This window comes from Acanthaster planci, linkage group LG09 (assembly GCF_054643075.1).
Source record: "Acanthaster planci isolate LZ-2023a linkage group LG09, COTS_SCS, whole genome shotgun sequence".
NCBI lineage: Eukaryota > Metazoa > Echinodermata > Asteroidea > Valvatida > Acanthasteridae > Acanthaster > Acanthaster planci.
The window spans coordinates 25,079-45,961 of record NC_141785.1 but is presented as its reverse complement, the minus strand read 5'-3'; the positions used below and the strand labels follow the sequence as shown (position 1 = coordinate 45,961).

Sequence of the window (20,883 nt, the reverse complement as noted above, 5' to 3'; positions counted from 1 at the left end):
TGGAGAACTTGTTTTCCATAGATACACAGTCAAAATCTTACCCAACCAATATGCATTACTGTGGAACGTCGCTATACCGAACACGACTATACCGAACATTCGGCTGTACCAAACATTGTCTTTCTCTCCCAATATTGTGTGCACAAAACTTACCGAACATTATGCAGTTGCAAATCAACCAAGATATGCCACAGCATGCATCAGAGATCAATCCGGAGCAGTAGCTTCACGGCTTTTAGGATAAACTAAATATCAATTTTGTAACTCAGATTTAATAAAAACAAAAATAATTAACAGACACATTTCTAGAAAGCTCAAGCGTGAATGCAACGGCAAAACGTCACAAAAACAGCGAATCATAGTATCACAAGAGGGTGCACTTTTGGCTTGTGACTTGATCATGATGGAGCAAGTCTCTCTGCTTGCCATGGGCCTGTTTGTTTCACACTGATCTGAATTTGAATTATTGATCACTAGATCGGGATCTGTGTGAATCCAACAGGTCTGATACTGTGAGAAGCTGCACAAATCCAGCCATAGATTATTTCCTTTTTTTACTGGTAAAGATTTTTCTGTTCACTCTCCACATGCAATCAAGTCTTGGTGTAATGTTTGAATGGTGTGCAAATGTTTGTGTGCGCCATAGCCATTACGTCCTTTTGTTTTGTCTCATTTTACTTTGCCTTCCATCTTGAATGTAGAAAATGTCTTCCTCATTACAGTTGTGAATAATTGTAACTCAGCCTTCTTGTAACCTCCATCATCATTTCACATTCTGTGGAATCTCACAAATTTCTCTCTGAATTTCATCCGTAGTTGCGACTCAAAGGAGAGTTGAAGGGAACCGTAGAAAAGTGATTACCAGCTGCCTGCGGATGACTCCTCATTCCGAGTCAAAAGTGGATGTGAGTGTGGATTGGTAACCTGAGAACCTCCGCATTTCACAATAATTAACCATGTTTTTAGTGATTGAAATAGCCTCTTTTCAAGTCTCCCTTTTTGCTGTATGACTGTTGATCATAGTAAAATGTCAAATCTGTACAAATGCCAGCCAATAACTTCTCTGTGTAAATTTTTTCCATTTTGGAAGCTTTGGAGTAATACAATTTTATTGAGTTGTTTTGTGTTGGTTTATAATTCCAGTGCTGTTATTAATTTTTGCCGAGTACAAATTGCAGTTTTGAAAAAAAATTCTTGAATATGGGTTCAATGACCTTCAAGCGGTTACAATCAGTGTATTTTGATGAGAACACTTGAAGGAAAAAGTACTCCCGTAAAGTGTCAGAGGACTGTAGGTTTCCTCATGCTATTGTGTACTTTTTCCTGTCACACTTCTCGCTTGTACGCAACTCCAGTCCACGGTAGGTTGTAAAGTTAGTTTTCATCATAACATGGTTGCTTGGACTGGCTAAGTAACCTTGTTGTAACCGGAACTTGCGAATGAAACGTTAAAAATAAGACAAACAGAGATACAAGTATTGGGAGCATCAGAAGTTACTCTTTTAATATTGCACTTTATGTAAGAGTTGACCATGTTCATTTATCAGGCTCATATGTGTTTTTTAACTGTCCCTGAAGTTTGTGACTCCAGTTGAGTAATTTCAAAGAAGTTACTCAAGCCGAATCAAGTCACTTATAAGTAAGTGGCTTCAACTGAGTCATTACGTCACTGTGAACAAGTCAAGCCAGATTTATGTCTAAGTCTGTTCCATTCACTGATGTTTCAATACCATCTGATAAAGTAACCTGAGAGAGGGTGGCTGATATGAGAATAGGCTGCTATATTTGTTGGTGGAGTAGAAGGAACCAATGCAAACAGGGCACCAGTGTTCATGACAATACCAAGAATTGAATATGCTCCATCTTACCCTATGGATGATCTCGGCTGGATATTTCTACCAGAATTCTACGTCACAAGTCGCAGAAAGTGAACCTTCTGTGGATCGACTTCAGGTTTAGGGTCCTTTTTACTCCGACACTAAAAAAACAAGTTATCACCTTTAAAAAATTATTTTTGACTATACAGAAGTGTATTTAAATTTTCTAGAGTAGGACATAAATTCATTCAGAATTCCATCAAGGGCATCAGAAATCGCTCAAATGCAGCACACAAAACAAATGGGGCACTGTCTTAAAAGTTTAGTTCTTTGATATTGGTATTGGACTTCATTACAATGCCACAAGATTGGAATACATTGATGTTTGTGACTCCCACTTGATGATAACATGAAGTGTGCGTACTCAGGCATTACAATAACTTTACCACAGTCACATTTGTGCACAGTCTTGATTGGAGACTGGAGCAAGTTCTGAACCTTTCACTCGAACCTTTCGGTGAGGAACTTGAGTCGAGCGATTGGCTTCCACTGACTCAGGCAAAGTCAGTTACCCCAAGCTGAATTTGCTTTGTGAAGTTGAGTGGCTAAATATTGAGTCCAGTTGACTTACTCTTGAGTCATTGTGTCTTTACAATTCTGCTCATACTTGACTGTACGTTTGTTGACCTCAAGAAGTACAAATGAACTGTGTGCTGCATGAGTATTTGTAGGAATAACTGTTGGAGCTCTGTTGTGATCCAACAGAGAATGGTATTTATGATAGTAGGTAAAGTCACTGAGTTTAAGTCATTTTATCATCCAATTTAGAAAAAAAGCAATGGTGTCTGGTCAGCATTCCATTTTGGTCTTTTTTTTACACTTCTAAATTTTCAAGTTTTTAACAGCATGCCTGAAATGTTTCCTACTCAGAGTGCTTCATACATGTAGTGTGCAACTTGCTCAGTGTGTGGGGGAGGTTTTGTTCCATTGAAGAATCTATGCATTTTTGTCCTTTCACACATGCATACCTGCTTTATTCAAATTTACTTTTAACGGTGTTGACTGGTATACTGCATAGACATAGACCTGTCATACATGGAGGATTTTGGACACAACTGAACCACATTCTTCGTTCCCCAGGAAAAGTAATTCATCCACAGAATTGGGGTTGAGATGAGAATAACTCACAGGGACTGATGAAACTCAAGTTTTTGCTCATTACTTTTTTTAATGTTTGCAAGTTTATGACAGGACTCCAACAGCAACTGAATATCACCCCCCCCCCGTGTGCCTATAGGTGTACATGTAGTTGTAAATTTAGAATGTGTCTGTTGTTAATGTTCCTCAGGAATAGCACAAAGACTGCAGATGGATAATATTCAAAGTTTTGACAAGTAACAACATGGTGCACGGTTTTAATAATGATTACTTATGGCTCAGGCTACAGCAACCTTGGTCTAGTTCCTGTGTAACAATAACAAGTTGCTGCACGTTTTTGAAAGTGATGTGAACTAGACTATTCATTGTGTTGAAACTAAAGTAGAGCAAAATGATATGGCAATCTCCTGAACGTCCAAGTTAACCATTGAGAAATCGTGCAGTGGGAGAATCTGTTGGAACTGTCAGTGTTATCTCCTTTCATTATGTGTGTATTTAACAATCTGTCCAAGTGAGAGATATATGGAAAAAGTGCAAAGCTTGGTTTGCCGCTTTTATTAATGCACATGCCAGGTGGTTACAATATGAGTAAAAAAAATTCTTGAGATTTGTTTCATTTTCCAGTTTATTTTTACCCCACCCCCCCCGGAGACGGCCACATTTTGATCTTTCATGGTTGTAAACACAAGCCACAGTATGCGGAAGTAGTGATGTGCAGTCAAGATGTCTGTCTTCTGTAAATGATACATATAGAATGGGGATAGAAGGTGAGCTTGAACATGCGCATCCGGTTTAAATATCACGAGCTGTAATGTGTAACTAGCCCCCAGCCATTCATGTTATCGCTGGAATTGACTAAAATTGGAGAACATTTCCAGTTGATTCCCGTGCACTTGGCAGTTTAACCACTGAATTTATTATCTTGAATTTTTAATGAAGTGATGATAAGTTGACGTATAAACGTGGACAGCAACTTGTCTTGAGTACTGCACATTCACCAGAGCCCGCTCAGAACAAAGGAAGATTCGGATTGCTTGCAAGTTGGATACAACTCCACTGCCGGCCAATCAGAGCAGTGGTGAGGAAAGAGGCCAAGGTTGATTGGTCAGTAGCTGTCAGATGACTTCGTCACTCTGAGATAGACATCTGCTGATTGGTCGTCATTTGGAGGTCTTGCGTATCCATTCCAATACACTGTGAATTATTTACCTGAAGATAGCATGTAGTTTGAACAATTTAGCTCTCACTGTGGGGTCTTTATCAACATAGTCCTTGTTAAATTTACCAAAATTGTGTCTGAACTGCACAATTGTACCAAAAGTAAGAAATGAAAATAATTGTATTTAGATTTCAGGACCTAATCTTTAATCATCAACCTTTTTAATTTAAAGCAAGGAGAAGTGTCTTGGTGAAATGGCAGATTAACGGCAGAGTCTAGCGGAAAATTTGTTTAATTGAATTTCTTGTATATAAAGTCCACGTCTTAAGGGTGTAATACCAAACATTGGTGTGGTTGTGTGATATGTGTGGGACGTGAAAGAGTTTTTCATATCGAGAGTGTAAACTTTAAAATCCGTATGCATAAAATGTAATGTTACATCTAATCATGAAAGGCCTGTATGCAAGATTGTCCGTTAGAATATTGAACGTGATAATATCTGTCTCGTCAGTGAGCACAGATGTGCTAGGAGTAGTACTAGTGCGGAATTTAGTTTCAATGAAACCGTAGAACCATGTGAAACATCTGGATACATATTTACACTGATACGTGACCGACAAAGATGCCTCAGGTTTTATCTTTGTTTGCTTACTGTGTGCATTTCATATGCACGCACCCGTGCATGTAGCGAGAAAGTGTTAAGTTCAGACACCGTTGTGTCAGGAAGGTTCAAGCAATATTGAAGTATACGTGTGTATTTAGCTCCAGACGTTTCATGACGTCGTCCGTGCGTGTGCGCAGTTCAAGCTTGGTAGTGAGGGATGGGGGGCGCTTATCATGTTCCCTGCCATTCTTGGCAGCAAGAGATGTAGACCGCTTATTCTGCTTTGAAAGTTGCCCTGCCATGGAGGGACCGGGCGTTAGGGAGGAATATGTAAACAGTTAAAGTTCACTTACCCCTAATTTAGGTTCCACACAGCACCATGCAAGTGATGTATTTTATTTACACGGCTTGTTATTGGGTCAGTTCTTTGGCGAAGGTACGACCTTAGGCCGCAAGTACAAAAGCAAAGGAATTATATACGTTAAATCTCAAGCAACTGTCTGAACACCAAATAATAAACACTGCTAAATAGAGTGAAAAGACATCCCTCGTTATAAGTAATGAACGAATGTACAGTATAAAATATGTTTCACCAACCTAGGAAGATATTTTTTTTCCTTGAACAAGACAAGCTTCATAACCAAAGTTGGAACCGAGTTAGGCCGGATATGCTAGGGTGGAAATTCTGGTGTGGCATTGTGCCCGAAACAAAAATATCTCATTCAGCTTCAGTGGAATTAACATAATTTTAATTATCGTTACATTTATTGAATATAAAAATGTTTAGACGAGTGCAAACACCCTTTCTAGATGGTCTTTAAAATGCAGAATCCTGTTCCGGGCTATTTAAAAACATTTTAGGGGCAGCCTTAAATGTAGCCAGTAGACAAGTTCATGTATTAAGAATAAAAAATATTTTTAGATTATTTTTTGTTCGTGTATTATTGTCGTACGAACACTACTTAGTTTTTTTTTCTGTCGTTGGAAGTTACCTCTTACGTCGTAATCCCCGACTTCTCAAGTGTCTTGACTGTAAACGTGTCCAGAGCTGGAATGGAAAAGTGGTGTTACCATGTCAGCAAGAATTGCTTGTACGCATGGCATCAGCAACTTTGTAGTCGCATCCTGGCATCAATGTATTTTAACACTAGGTCTTATCATTTGGCGTAAATAGTCTTAAGAATTTTGTTATAATTGAAGAATGAATACTGTGATCCAATATCTCAAATAAAAGTGGAATATTTAAAGTGAAAGTCTATCGAGTCTGTGGTTGACACTGTCTTGTTAAGTTCATTCTGTTTTGCAGTATCGCTTGGTAGTTTGTTCGTTTGTTTTGGTTTAATACGCTCTTTAACATGATGTCGTGCATATGACAATCGTCAAAGGATTCGATGTCTGCATTGTGGGCATGTAGACAGGCGGATCTGGATGGGGGCAGCGTTTGTCTTTGATAAATGATTTGAAAATGCAATGTGTTGGACTGTTTTACGTTCCTTTCGCCCAAAAGCGTGTCAAAAACCGACAATGTAACTTTACCCCGCAGTAAGGTAATAATAGGATAATAGATATACATGTATATATTAGATATATATGATAGATACATGTACTTCCAATTTTTCAACCGTTTCCCCTCCAAAATCAATCCCTCTCCCCAAACATTCTGGATCCGCCCATACCTGTAGAACATGGCATAATTGTGGTACCGCACAGTATGCAATGGAATATTCAACCACTTCGCTGCCGAAAATTTACAAAATTGAAATCAAACAAAACCACTCTTTAAAATGACGGCCAGTGATGAAGAGAGAACGACTACTGCATGTAAAGCAATAAAGGATAATAATAAATGTAGAGGTTTTCACGGCCGATTTGGAATTTTATTTCCCATTGCTTTCCACTCATTCCATTTTCACTGTTAAGTGGTTTTAAAGCATAAAAGATTCGAGATTTGAGAAGAAAAACAGAACAAATATAATGATATAATTATAAAATATAATAATTTTCTTTTAGTCGAAATTACTTGGAGTGAAAGTCTATGAAGATGGATTTGGGAAGAAAACTGAAACAAACGCAAGTTGGAGTTTTAAAGGAGAAATTACATAAGGAAAGGATCAATTCTACAACGCACATAAGTCTATTCAAGTTTTGCTTCCTTTTTTTTCAAATTCCGACATGATCTGAAGACTTCAAGGATTAATTGAAAATGTATAAAGCAGTATGTGATGATCTTTAAGACCAACAACAGCCCAACAAAACTCATACACACTGTCCTTGATCTAATCAGCCAAGGGCTCAGATACTTTGCTAAAGAAAGGGGCACCAAGTCTTTGTTCTATTAGGAAAAATGACCACATGCATGGCGCAAATCTCCTGTGTGGGAGAACCATTTAAAAAGTGACTTTGATGCGCGACGCTCTTGAATCGTATCTGGGCTTACATGTAGGTACTTCAGTCTGTCAGTTTACATTAGCGAATCATTGTACACTAGAATTGTTCTCCCGAAAACGATTTCCATATCTACCTAATAACCATGGAACCGTGAACCACCCAGATATACGTTAAACTGTGTAGCAGCATGAATAGCAAACATTTTTGCACTATACATAGACCTGTGAATGCGTTTCTTGCATAATTACAAAGTGGATCATTTCGTTATAGGATAGCTTTTTTGGTATACCCAAGAATACATAAAAATGGCGAATATCTCTTTTGTCTTGCCCTTGCAGGATTACATATAGTATTACAATTTACATTCGAGTGGCATATTACAGTGGCAGCTAGACTGTAAACCCTTATCTAATTCACATTATTTCAGGATAAAAATAATATTGGACTGCATAATGTAAAGACCAATACAAGTATATGCATATGTGCATACGTAATTTTACCATATACATGTCATTTTATATATACAACACCTTATAGAAATCTTGGCGTTTGAATGTGAAACGTGTAATGCCAGGTAAGAAGATCAATCAGCTTGAACCGACAAATTCCACTGAATTCATGACAGGAGATTTATATTTAGGCCTAGGGCATTGCTATATGCCTCTTAGGCACACTGGCAGAATAGGTTAATCCTCATTTAATAGCTATCCCTGAAGACCAGAGAGAGTGCAAAATCACAGTTTCCCTGACTTACACATGTTGTACATTTTCCTCGATTTGGTTTGATTCTTTTACTTTGATGTAAGGTCGTGCCAGAAACGAGCATTGTTGTCCACGGCTTGGAACGACGCGTCGTGTGTGTACGTGTACGAAATTCATGGTAAGAAGGCGACGGTGCGACGCAACGATGGGACGCGACGGCTCGACGCAAGAGAGCTGTCGTGCCGTCGCGTCGTGAAGTTACGTCGTCTTAGGAATTGAGGCAGAAATGTGTGTTGTAAATAGTACACCATAAAGCCTCACTTTGGCAACAGATCTTCAGAAGACAGTAAAATACATTCTCTCCCAGTAAAATCAAATGTCTGTCAGACAGCAAATCAACACTTTCCCAGCCCCTACACGCAGAAAGTCATCCGAAGGAGGTCCACACAAAAAAGAAAGCGGCAGCGCGCACCTAGGCGAAGGAGCTAGGTGCAGGCGAAGGACTCCGGGAGGAACGCCGCATTCGATCTGCTCTCTCCGACCTAAATGACCTCCGCGGAGCATGAGGGGAAGGGGGACGCAGTGATGTGGCTGTGGCGGCCTTCTCGATGACCAAGTCTTCGTCGCTCCCATGGTGTACGGCAATGTCAGGTGGAGGTGATACCACACCAGCTTGTCCAAAAGCCAGTTGTTTGGGCGTCCTGCGCAAAAGGAACAGACAAATTCTTTGCTTTCAAATTGAAGCCACAAGGGTTGGTTAAAAATTTGCTCAACGTTGGTCAAATATCAACTGCTAACACTTTCTGGTAACTTCATTCCCAAACTTTGGTATGATGTATGACAAAATTGAGGTGATTTCATATCACATATCGGGCATCCATATTTCATTTCATTCGGAAATTTGGTTGGACTTTGTGAAAAGAACAATTTGTTGGTTACATTTTAAATGACGACTGCAGCACTCTAATTTGTTAAACTTTTCGGCAATAGAAGTACTTTTCCACAGCATACGAACAGTGTGAAAATATTATCAACCGGAAAATTTGAAGTTATATTCTCATTGTTATTTGGGTTTCAAAATCAAGTTTCACTTCCTGCAAGCTAGATTTGAAAATCCGACGAAAAAAAAGGAAAGGAAATTGGGATTTGTGACCATTTCCAGACCTCCAGTGTGGGATACAGTGTGGTGCACATTGATTTGACTGGCGTCGGTTCGGCGTGAAATACGCAGTACCAATTTCCATCTCAATGCGCTCGAATGCCGAGAGAGAGAGGCGAAATTGTAGAAATAGGAATTGTGTTAATTTATTCCATCTTGGTGCATCTGGTCTGGATTTTTAGACAGAGGAGGATAGCGCCAAACGACACCGTTTGGGAACACACTGGGTGTGTTATCCGCATACTCATTTGTACAGTACTTAAGTTTCGAACTGTTCTTACTTTGTTCTTTGGATGACACAAACGCTGAAGAGTTTCGACAGGATGATGGCGCCGACGGCCACTCCAGCCGAGATGTAGATGACGTATTCTGTGGAAAGTAAATATACACATGCAATACCGAGCAAAATATGGTAGGCACTGTGGAAGATTACACACGCTAATATACGGCAAAAGTTGACTGCTTTCCTAATTCGGTATATGAAAGTGGAGAGTGGTCATCAAAAGGCTTACCGTTTGGTACGCAGTCCACATTAACACATTCATCGACATCGACAGTCTCTGATGCATTGCAGGGAATGTGCTGAATGACGAGCGCTTTGCTGCAGTCGTGTTCCAATTGAACGCCGTCCTGTCCCCGGTACAGACAGGTGATGGCCCGTGTGCCCAGCCCCACTGGCCAGGCGAAAGCGTTCCGCTCAGCAAAACCGTAGGCAATGGCGACGAAGCTTTCCCTGCCCTGCGCTGCTGGGCCAATGTCGTGCACCCCGTGGGTGAGATACAAACCCACGCCGCAGTAGGCAGAGCTGTCTATCCGTACGATCCGATCTGCCGGTACGATGTCACGAAGGACCATGCCATCCATCGTTAAATTCCCATAGTACATTTCGGTACACGGGGCATAGATATTGACGTAGTTTTGCACCGTCTGGAGGACTTTGGTCGTGTTATAGGTTGGCAACCAAGCCGTTTGGATGCTCTGCTCCATAGGTGGAACGATGGTCATAGCAGGATCTCCAATGACATTGTCAGCATGAAGTCCTTTAGCGTACTGTACAACCTGAACGGGGTTGTTTGACTCAACGAAGTCACTCTGGCCGACACCAACTTCGAACTCCAGGTACTGTTCCTTCTGCAGTCGCATCATCTTTGAATTCACAGTGATCTCCGTATTGTCACGGCCGCTGATGACTCGGTAGATTACACCCGTGGACCGACCAAGAAATGGCATGACGACAAACTGCCGTCCCCATTGGCTGAACGGAGGCAGCATCTCCATGAGGTGGTCAAAGGAGTCGACATCAACAGGGACACGTGTGCAGCGATTACCCGATAACACGGCAATAGGATGATTGGACCGGACCCTTGTTCCCGTCAAATCCGTTCCGCCTCTCAGTAGCGTAGCATCGTAGCCCTTGGCGTCGATCAAGATGATGTTGCCTCCCTCCACCTCACGATTCTTGTATGTGACGGTATTCGACAGTTCAACCTCCACTTCGGTATTGTCCTTAGTGGCCACGATAACGATCTGTGACTGAAAGAGTGGAGTATAGGAAGCCACAAAGTACTCGGTGCCTAACGAACTGACTGGCAAGACTGTGAAACCATCCATGGAATATTCGTGAGCATCGTTGATAGCGTAGACAGTCACAGAATCGTTGGCCTGGACTATGATTGCGACCATGTCAAAATCAGGGCTGACTGGGACGAGTTCCCTAGGTAAGGTGACTTGCTCTGAGTTGCCCCAACCCTGCAGTGTAACGGTCTTGATAAGACCGTGCACAGGCGTTGTGATGGTGATAGCGACGACAGCATGGTCCAGGGGAGACATGTTGGTAACAATAACCGAAGGGTCAGCATTGGGCCGGTAGTTCTCAGCATAGGCGAAGATGAACTTCTGGCCGACATTATTTTGCACTGGAAATTTAAATCAACACAAACGTAATTAGGACATGCGGAAGATTTGTTGAAGCATTTGACAATGGCATAGGGACGGTATAGGGGTTCTGGTTTGGGACTTTAAATGACAATGACAAAAATTCAAACAAGGGCCAATCGGTTCAAAATTGCCTATAGACTTTAACCCTGGTAATCTATCATGAGCTCTCCATGAGGGCTTAGGGAGGGGTATAGATGTCACAACCTGAATGTGCACACCCCCTCCCTTCTAAAGTGTTCTAAAGCGACACCCGTACTGGGGTCAGTCAATTTTCTCTTGAACAACTTACCAGGAACTTTCGACAAGCTCAAATGGACCATGAGATGCCAACATGAAAGGCTTAGTTGATCTTTAACATTGTAACATACCTCTTTACATCAGATTTGAAAAAAAAACACGCACAAAAAAAACTTGGTCTGGTGGACATCAAGTATGGTATTTCCAAGTTCAAATCCACAAGCACTTTTGACATTTATCTGAAGTAGTGTCACTTATAGTGACACATTATCCGTGAATGAGCGGGAGATGACCAGACGTCACACCTGTATGTGTGTGTATAGGCGCAGTGTGTAAACACAAACACCTGTCTCTCACTTGACCTCGTTCGAAGCAGAGTACCGGTACCGTCACTCACCATAGTTTGTGTGCTTCTGCACCAGTGATTTCCGTCAAATTGAAGATCAATGTGGTACGATTTCTGGTATATGTAATCTGGTATGTTTCTGGCTTCTTCCCTTCTGAAGACGACCAGATATAATGGTCGCAACGCCAATATCCAACCTCTTGACTGTAGCAGGGGCACTGTAGTCTTCTTTAACGATTGAACACACTCGTTTTACTTTGAAGACAAGTTTAGAAACTATACATTACGTTTTCAGTACTCAAACTCCAGTCAAAACTCTGATGGTCAGTATTTGAGTGACTAGACCCAATTTAGACAGCAAGAAAGTGGTGCAAATAAGTGTTTCATTGCCTTAAAAATTATTTTGCAGATTTTAACGAAGTCAACGAATTTGCGTCTGTATTAAAAGGCACAGTCCCGTGGGACTGTGGTAGCTCTCTCTCTCTCTTTTCTGAATGACATGTCTGCGTTTACGTATACAATTTGATGATAAATGTATGTCATTACTGTGAGCACTCTTACCTTCAGCCATGCAATCACCAATGGAGTTTCCCCTCACCAGGAACAGCAGCGTTAAGATTAACAGTACCATCGTTCCTTGTGTCTCACTGATCAATCTTGCATTCTAAACATGGGTGAAGTTGGAATTAGGATGGATACAGAATTGACGATTCTCTCTCTTCCAGTTGCGTGCAGACGTATGTTAGACTCGCCTGGCCTCGGATTTCACAGCAAAAGAGTTCAATTGGGCTGTCTTACAGTTTGCCTAATGATGCGTTCTCGCTTGTATTGTGAATTTTGGTTTTCACCGTGCTCCTGTGCCGAGGACGGCAGACGAGGTCACCCTTTTTTATTTCCTTGCCTTGAATATGCCAGTGAATGGTAGAGTAAAGGCTAAATGCAAACTAGAGGCTCTTATTTCTGCGTTCAGTGAATTAACACCGTGACGGTTTATAATTGCATGTCCGTCACAGTGATAGTCCATGCCATCTGCTCGTTGAATAACATACCGAAACTCCGCCCTGACTCCCAATCGTGACCGTCAAGTTTTTATTGCGAAATTCCATAAGCACGCAACGCAGTGCAGGGACGGATTGTCCAACAAGCGCAGTTGGCACTCTGCTTTGGGCCTGCGGAAGCTTTGGGAACCTACGAAAAATGAGAGTCTGTGCGAGAAAGAATGTGTACTTTGACAAAGCTATGGACAAAGTGTATGCTTATTAGATCAGTGCAATGCGTCTTTCTTAGAATCACTTTTTGTGCATGTTCAAACGCTTTTCCGATGTATGAAAACGGTCTGAAATCTTTTTAGGGTTAAGTGAACTGTAAAGTGCAATTTTTAAACTTTCAAAATTGAACAAGGTTTTCCAGACAAGCGAGGGCGTTAGGGCGTTCAGTTTGCATGTTTTCATGTTCAAATTCTAAACCTGAGTTTGCTCTTTAAAAACATTTCTGCAAAACGATTTCTCGCTGGCTAATTGCCATACATTACACATTAAAATAACAATAAATTGCCAAAGGAAATGGAAATCTTCGATAGCGAAATGTAAAAATCTAGACATTTTTTGTGCACAAATCAATAAATATTTAGTGCCTCGGATTACGTCACAGTTTGTTCATGAATACTACAATTCATATTAGCACAAAACAAAGAGGCCCAAAATACAGACTGAAAAAGTTTACAATGCTTTTGCCGATCACAATGCGTACGGTGATTGGATTGCTGGCCTTCAAGTTACCGGAGGTTGTTCAGCGGCCATTTTAATTTGGGATATTCAAAATATTTGGCGTGTGTGATCGTGACACGTATGTTTCCTTCCCCAGCTTAGTTTTGCTTATTGTTCAGGATCATGCACTGGAATGCCAGTGAGCTTTTGTGATAGAAACGAGACGTTTGATGGATTATTTTGTGAGTCAATGATCTTATGTAATTAAAATTACAGTGGAAGCAGTGGAAATTCATTTCCTCTCTTCGTGCAAACCAAATCAAGATACTCTTGCAATCGGGGTTTCACAAGAATGAGAAACAGATAAATATGAAGCCAGCATTGAACTTAAGGCCATCCTGATATGGTCATTACCTTGCAAACATTTTTAAGCCAGATTCACGAACTTGATAGTAAGGTTCATTGCAATACATTGCTTAACCGAAAGTCCAGTTGATATTCGAATAGTGTAGAATTTAGTAGGGTTTAATGGTGTCGATAAAAACCAGTTTATGATATGTCAAGGAACGATACTCACTTCTAATGACGCTGTTGCATGAAATGGCTCAACGTCTTTGCACTTTGGCATATATCATGTGTATTACAACTTGAACGTCCATTGCAAATATGTATGTAGGGTTTATCTTCAGGATATCCCCACAACAAGAAATATTTTTAACAGTTTCTGTTGTACTCTTTGTTGCACAAGTATAGAATACTGGTTATCCGCCCTTCCCTCTTTTAATAAAAATTAATAAAAATTCGAAGCCGTGTCGCAGGATACAGGACCGGATTATGGCTACGCCTTTCATGCGCATACCAAAGATAGCACCGCGATTCACCGGCAGTCTACATGTAGTACGACGCTGGATGACGACCGACGCTGGGTACGTGGTGAGCAGCCCACATTGCCCATTTCCATTTCCACATCGCCCCATCTCCACTTCGCCCCATCCCACATTGCCCAGTCCCTGCTTGAGTATGCTGCAAGCCTCTTAACCTCTCCCTGCCGGGGACTCCGAAATTGGAGCCGTATGGTTTATATGCGTGGCTGGGGTCTCCGAACTCGGACAAAGGAAACAGGGACCTGTAACAAAAGACCGTACTCCGAACAAAAGACCAGGCTGCTGGGCATTACCGGCATTTTTCACTCTCAAAAGTGGTGATAATCCAGCGTTGCCTTTTGAAACCGTATACCAGGGTTTGGGGTATTGAGAGCAAACGGATTACCACCGAGGACAAAAGCGCTCCACCACCGCAGCGATGAGCCACGCAGTACCGCTGCACGCTAATCTGGCCCCTATTGAAAAGAGGTCAGCAGTGCGCTGAGCCAGGTTCGTGAACAAGATAGTTGCATAACACCGCACAATCTGGGCTCGGTTTACTAGGCTGCAGGCCTGGCCGAAATACTCGGGCGTCAATGAAGGTCACCTGTCAACTTAGAGCCTAAAGATTACTTCATATGCAGCAAGGTATGAGACGGAGAGAAGTCAGAGAACCCCCCTGCTTTGTGTTGGTCATTGTCTTGCAGGAATCTGGGGAATTCCTTTCAGACATCTTGGGGGGGATGTTTTAAGTAACAATAGTCTGGAATGTGTATAGGGATTGGACATGTTGGGGGTACCCCTAGCTCGGTCTCATTTCTTTCTGGGTATAGATTACTTCGTGCGGCTATAAACGACTGTTAAATGGAATGATGAATTTTTGAAGCATTTTGAAAACGGAAAAAATGATAGTCATGCCGGCCCAGCATCATCAACGTTGAAAAGTGCCCCGGCACGAAGTGGCTCTTAACATGGTCGAGAGAGGGAGTTCCACAAGCGACATCGAGTTACACATGTACATGTATAATTATAGAAAACTTTACTGCATTCACTAAATTAATGTCGACTGCGTTGTCTGTGGTGAAATAATACATATGGTTGAACTAGTATAGGGTTTATTCTCATCCTTCTCAAGTTTATTTCAAAGCAAAACACAATTCTGTACACATAGTTCTGGTAATTGTCAACGTATCCAGTCACGTACATATTACATACATGTACGGTCGCCGCGGAATAAATAAACTGGTTGCCACACTCCATCACGCATTCACTTACATGGGTGCGGCGCGGCAGGAACCAGCGCTTTGCGCACGCGTTTTTACCACCGCGACAGCGAAAAAGGAAGAGATCTCGTGAAATTAACAGAAGTTGCTTTTCAAATGTTGCAAATGTAACTGGGAAAACATGTAAACACAAGAGTTAAAATGAGAAAAATATCGTTCTGAGGTGTTTGTGAAGACAGTTAAGATTACATGGTTTATTCATTTGTCTTTCTTATATTCATTAAATTTGTTTTTTTAACTTGCCAATTATAATATTATTGTCTCGCCGAAAGCTTTGGGTCGGTCAGGAAATAAGCATTGTTTTGGCCTTTGCAGATTCTCTGACCGTTATTTGGGTACTCAAACGTCGATGTTTTTATTTGTTGTATTTAGGCCTATGCCTCTGTTACTAAAGAACAGAATGAATGATAGTCGGTGGGGTAAAGTGGGAATGGGGGGGGAGGGAGTGGAGATGAGGCGAAGTGACCGACACCCGTCGTAGGCTGAGGCGACGGAAAAACTAGCCTTTGATCAAGGTGCCCGTGGCGAAATAGATAGTCGTTCAAGAGCAAGGCAAGGATCCGGAGGAGACTAGTTTAAGTACGAAACCAACGCACGGAAAAAGACTACACGACGAACCGCACGTACGCACGGCCCGCACGCTTATGGGCCTTTTTCCAATACTCGACTTGGACTCCGCCGCAGGCTTCGTTCCCAAAACCAATCCCCGATTGTGGGCCTGAAGCGTTTAAATTAAATCGTATTACTGTAATTTCTGGCTCTCTTGCATCTTATTTGATGTTTTGTGGCAATATTAACTGGTTTGAAAGGTTTGTATAAATTCAAAGATGCTGTCAAAGGTAGAGCGTTGCATCCTGTCCTCACTTTTTTCTTCTTATAAATAACAGATCAATAAAGGTCAGTCAGTGCTGAAATGCTAGGACATGTATCTTTGATTGGGGAGTTTAGGGTTTTTTTCTTAGTATAAATTTAATGATACATGTACATGTTGCTCTGTGGCATTTTTTAAAACAAACTCAGAATGTACATGTACATGTAATGCATAACGCTTGCTGGCTTAGTATACAGATTTTTTTCCATGTCCAGATTTTTAAATTTTTGCTATGCACAATGAGTTTATCCGATAATTCTGATGAAATTCGAAAATATGGATAATTGCATGTTTTCGAGAGAGTAAACTACGAGTGGCAATTCATATGTGCATGTTAACTTGCCATGGTGTAGATGTCTGCATTAAGTTGATGGTACAGCGTGCACTTTTGCTGTGTATGCTAGTACATGTAAAAAGTCTTGAAATGTTAGTATTTGTAATGGAGACAGAATGATAATCAGAGATAAGCCAATGTGTACAGTATTCAGTGCTGTAAATAAGCAGAAGTGTATTTGCCAAACACTTTTGCTAATTCAAGCATGTTTGTCAATTGTATGCATTTATATCTTTCATGTATTCTACTTTGTATACACGGGGTTCTATTTTATGCCAACTTATTGCCATAAAACTTACAGTCTACCAAAGTTATTAAACACTTCACGCATTTCATTTTTTTCATGTTCTCTAATTTATTTTTATGTGTTAACTTTACGTGCAAATTAACTACACTGGCATTATTTACAAATGTATAATTGATGGAAATGTGTGGCATGTACACATACATTTGATTTTTTACAACTATCGACTGAACTCATTCCTGTGGTAACTGTGGATTATTAAGGCAGAGTTCACCTCCAGAACAGTGCATGCATGTGCAATGGTACATGTATTTTATTTAAGTGCCGCATTTGTATCTTGGGTAAACAAATGAGATTTTAATGGTAACCTTTCGTATCAACTCGTTCCTGTGGTAAATGTGTACTACTAAGGCAGTGTTCACCTCCAGAATGGTGCATGCAATTTTTTTTATGTCACTGCATTTGTGCAGGGCTTTTTGTATTTGAAAGAAATGTAACTTGGGTAATCAATGGGTAATCAAATGAGATGTTGATTTTAATTTTAAGTTTTTGTAAACCATTTGTGTGTGCCTTCTTTTGTTCATAACTTGAGTGTAACTTTGGCATGGTGGCATGTGTGTTTTTAATGTGGTGCCAGTATTACTGATGTGGTATTTTTTAACTTTATTTTAAAAAAGTTTACATGACTTAATAAAAAAAATCCTGAAAATGTTGCCTTGTATAATTTGCAGTTTTATGTTGAACTCATAATGAATCACAGAACTCCCTTTCCCCCATCTACTCGCTTAAAACTCATTCATTTTTGTTTAGTGTTGTCACCAAACTTGTGTAGAATGAAGAGAAAGATTTAACTTGAAATTACCAAAAAATAGTGCAAAGCAATACAAACAATATTCAATTCCAAAATGGAAACAATGATCGATAAAGCATTTATTGATTTAGTTAGTTTGGAAAATTAAGCGAAAAAGAATAAAATAATAGCAAAAGAGGAACAGAAACCTTGTTAGAAACATTAATCTATACCACATGCATTTAATTGTGAACAAGAAGAAACAACGTACATGTACATGTACTTTGATTGCTGCTTCGTTTGTTTACAAGTACATCCGGGTTCTGTGACTAACGCTTTCAACCAATCAGCAGCCCAGAATTCCATGACATACATGGCGGCGGCATGAATGCGATTTTACGTGGACCCGTTGCAGAGCCTTGCGTAGAAAAAGTGTGCCCTGACCCAGCCAGAGAAATCTGAGGGTAAATAGGTTAATTTTGGTGTAGTTCAAGACCTAATCTCTTGATAAAGTGTAAAGGCCAGTTGTGGTCACACTGAAAAAAGTGGAGTTTTGCCGTGTTTTCTGGCACGAATTTGTCGATTTTTTAAACCCCAAAACATCGTGCCGTTTTAACCTTATTTGAACTATAAATGCATTTAAAACTCACATTATATGACAGATATAGTCTTCAGCTAGGACAAGAAAAAGTATTTTTTAAAAGCACCATGAGTAAAAGATGAGAAATCCATCGAATTCCTTACGCTCTTCGTGCTCATTAAATATACAAAGGAGGTACGCACTGAAAACCATGCATACGTTGCAAACAAACGGCACGGCTTTTATATAGTGTGTACCAGCGTTGTGACTGGTTCTTGCCATTTACTACGCCATGCATCTTTGTTGCTAGCTAAATACTTTTCAACGTGTAGTTCAGACAAATAGGTTGGTCGAACTCACGCTTTTCCACGCGCAAGTCTCGCGGCTCAAACCATCCACAGCGCGCGTCGTGCAAAGAAATTGCAGGACTCGGCCTCATTAACGAGGGCGCTGCGGACTGACTGTAGCCCAGACATATCATGCTCGGACAACTTAGCCCCCAAAACACGGCTGGTTCAGAAAAATATGAATAATTCATGTATGAGCATATTGAATAATTCAGAAACCACTGGAAACACAGCTCCAAAGGCGCTTGCAAATTGCGGCGGCGCCCGGAGTTCCACTGACGACACACACACCTTGGCTACTGCATGCGTATGCATGCATTTCGGGCTTGCATGAAAAGAGTTCGTCCTCATCCATCGGGATCATGCAATTCGGGTACATATTATTCTTGATGCATACCATATATTGAAGTTGCTTCGCAATTCATTTGCAGACATTGGAGTTTTCAAAATCTCAAATGGTCAGACCATCAGTTGGCAATATATAGAGGAGTTGAATAAACTTGAAGAACAAGAGGGACTTCGATTAGGTAATAAACTAAAAAGTGCACCTATTGATAGGCGAAAACAAAAAATGAAGGCCAATTTGGCAGCGCAGGTATTTAGCACAAGTGTAGCAGATGCCCTACAATACTGCAACGAGGGGTTAAAGCTCCCTTAGTTTAGAGGTTGTGAGGCCACAGTGTGCTTTTAAGGCATGTTGATGCTGCATTTGATATCTTTAACAACAGGAAACCTCTGGGCAAAGGTACAAAGCTCTGATGAGAAAGGGAACTGCAGATAGCTTGCTGGTTATCTTAAGAGATACTGAACACTTCATTCTAGGTCTTACTGACACAGCAGGTACAGCAATGCATCTCACTCCAAGGAAGACAGGCTTTATAGGCTTTGTCGCCAGCATCAAAAGTACATGTATCCCAAACCTCTTTGCACAGCCAGTCCTGATGCTCCGATGAAATACCTTTTAACATATAAACTTAGTCAAGATCACATAGGGACAACGTCAACAACGGCACAGGAAACTGTACACATGTACTAAGGGATAGTACATGTACTACTATTCCCCATGTAATGCCGCCATCAGCAGTAGGCATAGCATGCAAATATGATCTTATGCTTAGAACCCCGCCAATGCAGGAAGATCATGATTATGCAGATGTACCAAATTTCCAAACTGTACAAAGAAGCTGCAGTCTGTTACATAGCTGGATTTGTTGTGAAAATGATGAAGTGTCGATTGACCTGCTGGTCATGGACAGAGGCACTGACTGACCAAAGTGGCAAGATTCATACTCTTTTGGCTCTTAAAGACCCTGGGGGTCTACAAAAAGCATCAGACAGTGTTGTATTTGTGCTTGGAAAAAGAAAGTGTTTCCAAAGACTTTTAAAAACTTCAGATGGAAAACTTCCACAAGGTCTTGGCATCTCAGCAGCAATAGCATCATCTGTTCTCAATAACTGTGCTCGTCATAATCTCTTTCCTGAGCTACACGATCACCAATTCCACACAATTGTAGATAATAATCATGTACATTCCATCATAAAGCTTGTATCTTCATGCTACTCTAAAAATCAAGCTATTCCATACATGTGAAAACAGATGAAAACCTCTGTTACAGGACTTAAACTGCGGAAGCAAAAGTCTAAACTTATTTTGTTTAACCACCAGTAAGCCACAGAAGCTTAACTGACCGGACACCCTTTTGAGATAATTAATATTGATTTCTCATCAAAATGCCTTGTAACAATTAATATTCTGCATCCTATTACATTTCTTGTTTCCACAATATGGTACGATGTCAACTAAAAATAAATGTTTTGGTAATAGTCAAAACTTTGGTTATATGGTAACTGATTCTTTTCAGCTTCCTTGAGTTTCCACATAAACTATTGTTCCATGAGACAAACTGTCGAGGTCGCATGCTAGCTGTTTAAAATTGTTTTTGGTGTTTGGAGCAGATCAGTGCTTCTGCAAATCACAGGTGTCTATCCGCTCCGAGCACGAAAACGAGCGGGTGTGTTTTTATGTGGGAACGACGATGGGAACGCAAAGCATGAGCGTGCGCGTTTAGTTAGAGGCGCGTCACGTTCACGTAACCTATCCGGCCCGTAAGTGTGACGTCACCCCAGGATAAACCACGCCCACTGCATACGTACACTGCGCATAGGGTTACATGAAGGATCGCCATTTATGTGGAACCATGGAACTGGAAGTTAAAGCGCAACTTCTGCGATCGCTCAATGGGAGCCTACAAATCGTGGCGCGTCCGCCTTTGTGACGAATAAAGCCAGAGTGCACAGGCATTTGATGGTTAATGTGCAAAGGTAAGATTACAAAATAAATGTAAGACTTCAGACAC

The 20,883-nt window shown here is 40.9% G+C and overlaps 2 protein-coding genes across 2 annotated transcripts in view; one reads left to right on the top strand and one right to left on the bottom strand.

Annotated features, from left to right (window-relative positions):
• The window catches only part of LOC110982291 (phosphatidylinositol transfer protein beta isoform-like), a 30,816-nt gene extending 24,825 nt beyond the window's left edge, over nucleotides 1–5,991 (top strand). Inside the window, exon 10 of the mRNA XM_087140995.1 lies at nucleotides 817–5,991. Within this exon, the coding sequence (XP_086997121.1) occupies nucleotides 817–858 (42 nt within the window). The 3' untranslated portion in view covers nucleotides 859–5,991. The remainder of the gene's footprint in view (nucleotides 1–816) is intronic.
• Nucleotides 5,992–6,587: 596 nt separating this feature from the next.
• Nucleotides 6,588–12,648, bottom strand: LOC110982322 (IgGFc-binding protein-like). The gene is made up of 4 exons (XM_022240657.2): nucleotides 12,070–12,648; nucleotides 9,500–10,903; nucleotides 9,269–9,356; nucleotides 6,588–8,529 (listed from the first exon to the last, which is right to left on the bottom strand). The coding sequence occupies exons 1-4, from the start codon at nucleotides 12,137–12,139 to the stop codon at nucleotides 8,301–8,303; spliced, it is 1,791 nt and encodes a 596-aa protein (XP_022096349.1). The 5' UTR covers nucleotides 12,140–12,648; the 3' UTR covers nucleotides 6,588–8,300.
• Between the last annotated feature and the right edge of the window lie 8,235 nt (nucleotides 12,649–20,883).

Excerpts from the sequence above, each read along its gene's own strand:
- LOC110982322 (XM_022240657.2), bottom strand. The coding sequence starts at position 12,139 with ATGGTACTGTTAATCTTAACGCTGCTGTTCCTGGTGAGGGGAAACTCC. Across the intron at positions 10,904-12,069 it reads TGGTGATTGCATGGCTGAAG|TGCAAAATAATGTCGGCCAG; the intron begins GTAAGAGTGCTC and ends TTAAATTTCCAG. Across the intron at positions 9,357-9,499 it reads TGTGGACTGCGTACCAAACG|AATACGTCATCTACATCTCG; the intron begins GTAAGCCTTTTG and ends TACTTTCCACAG.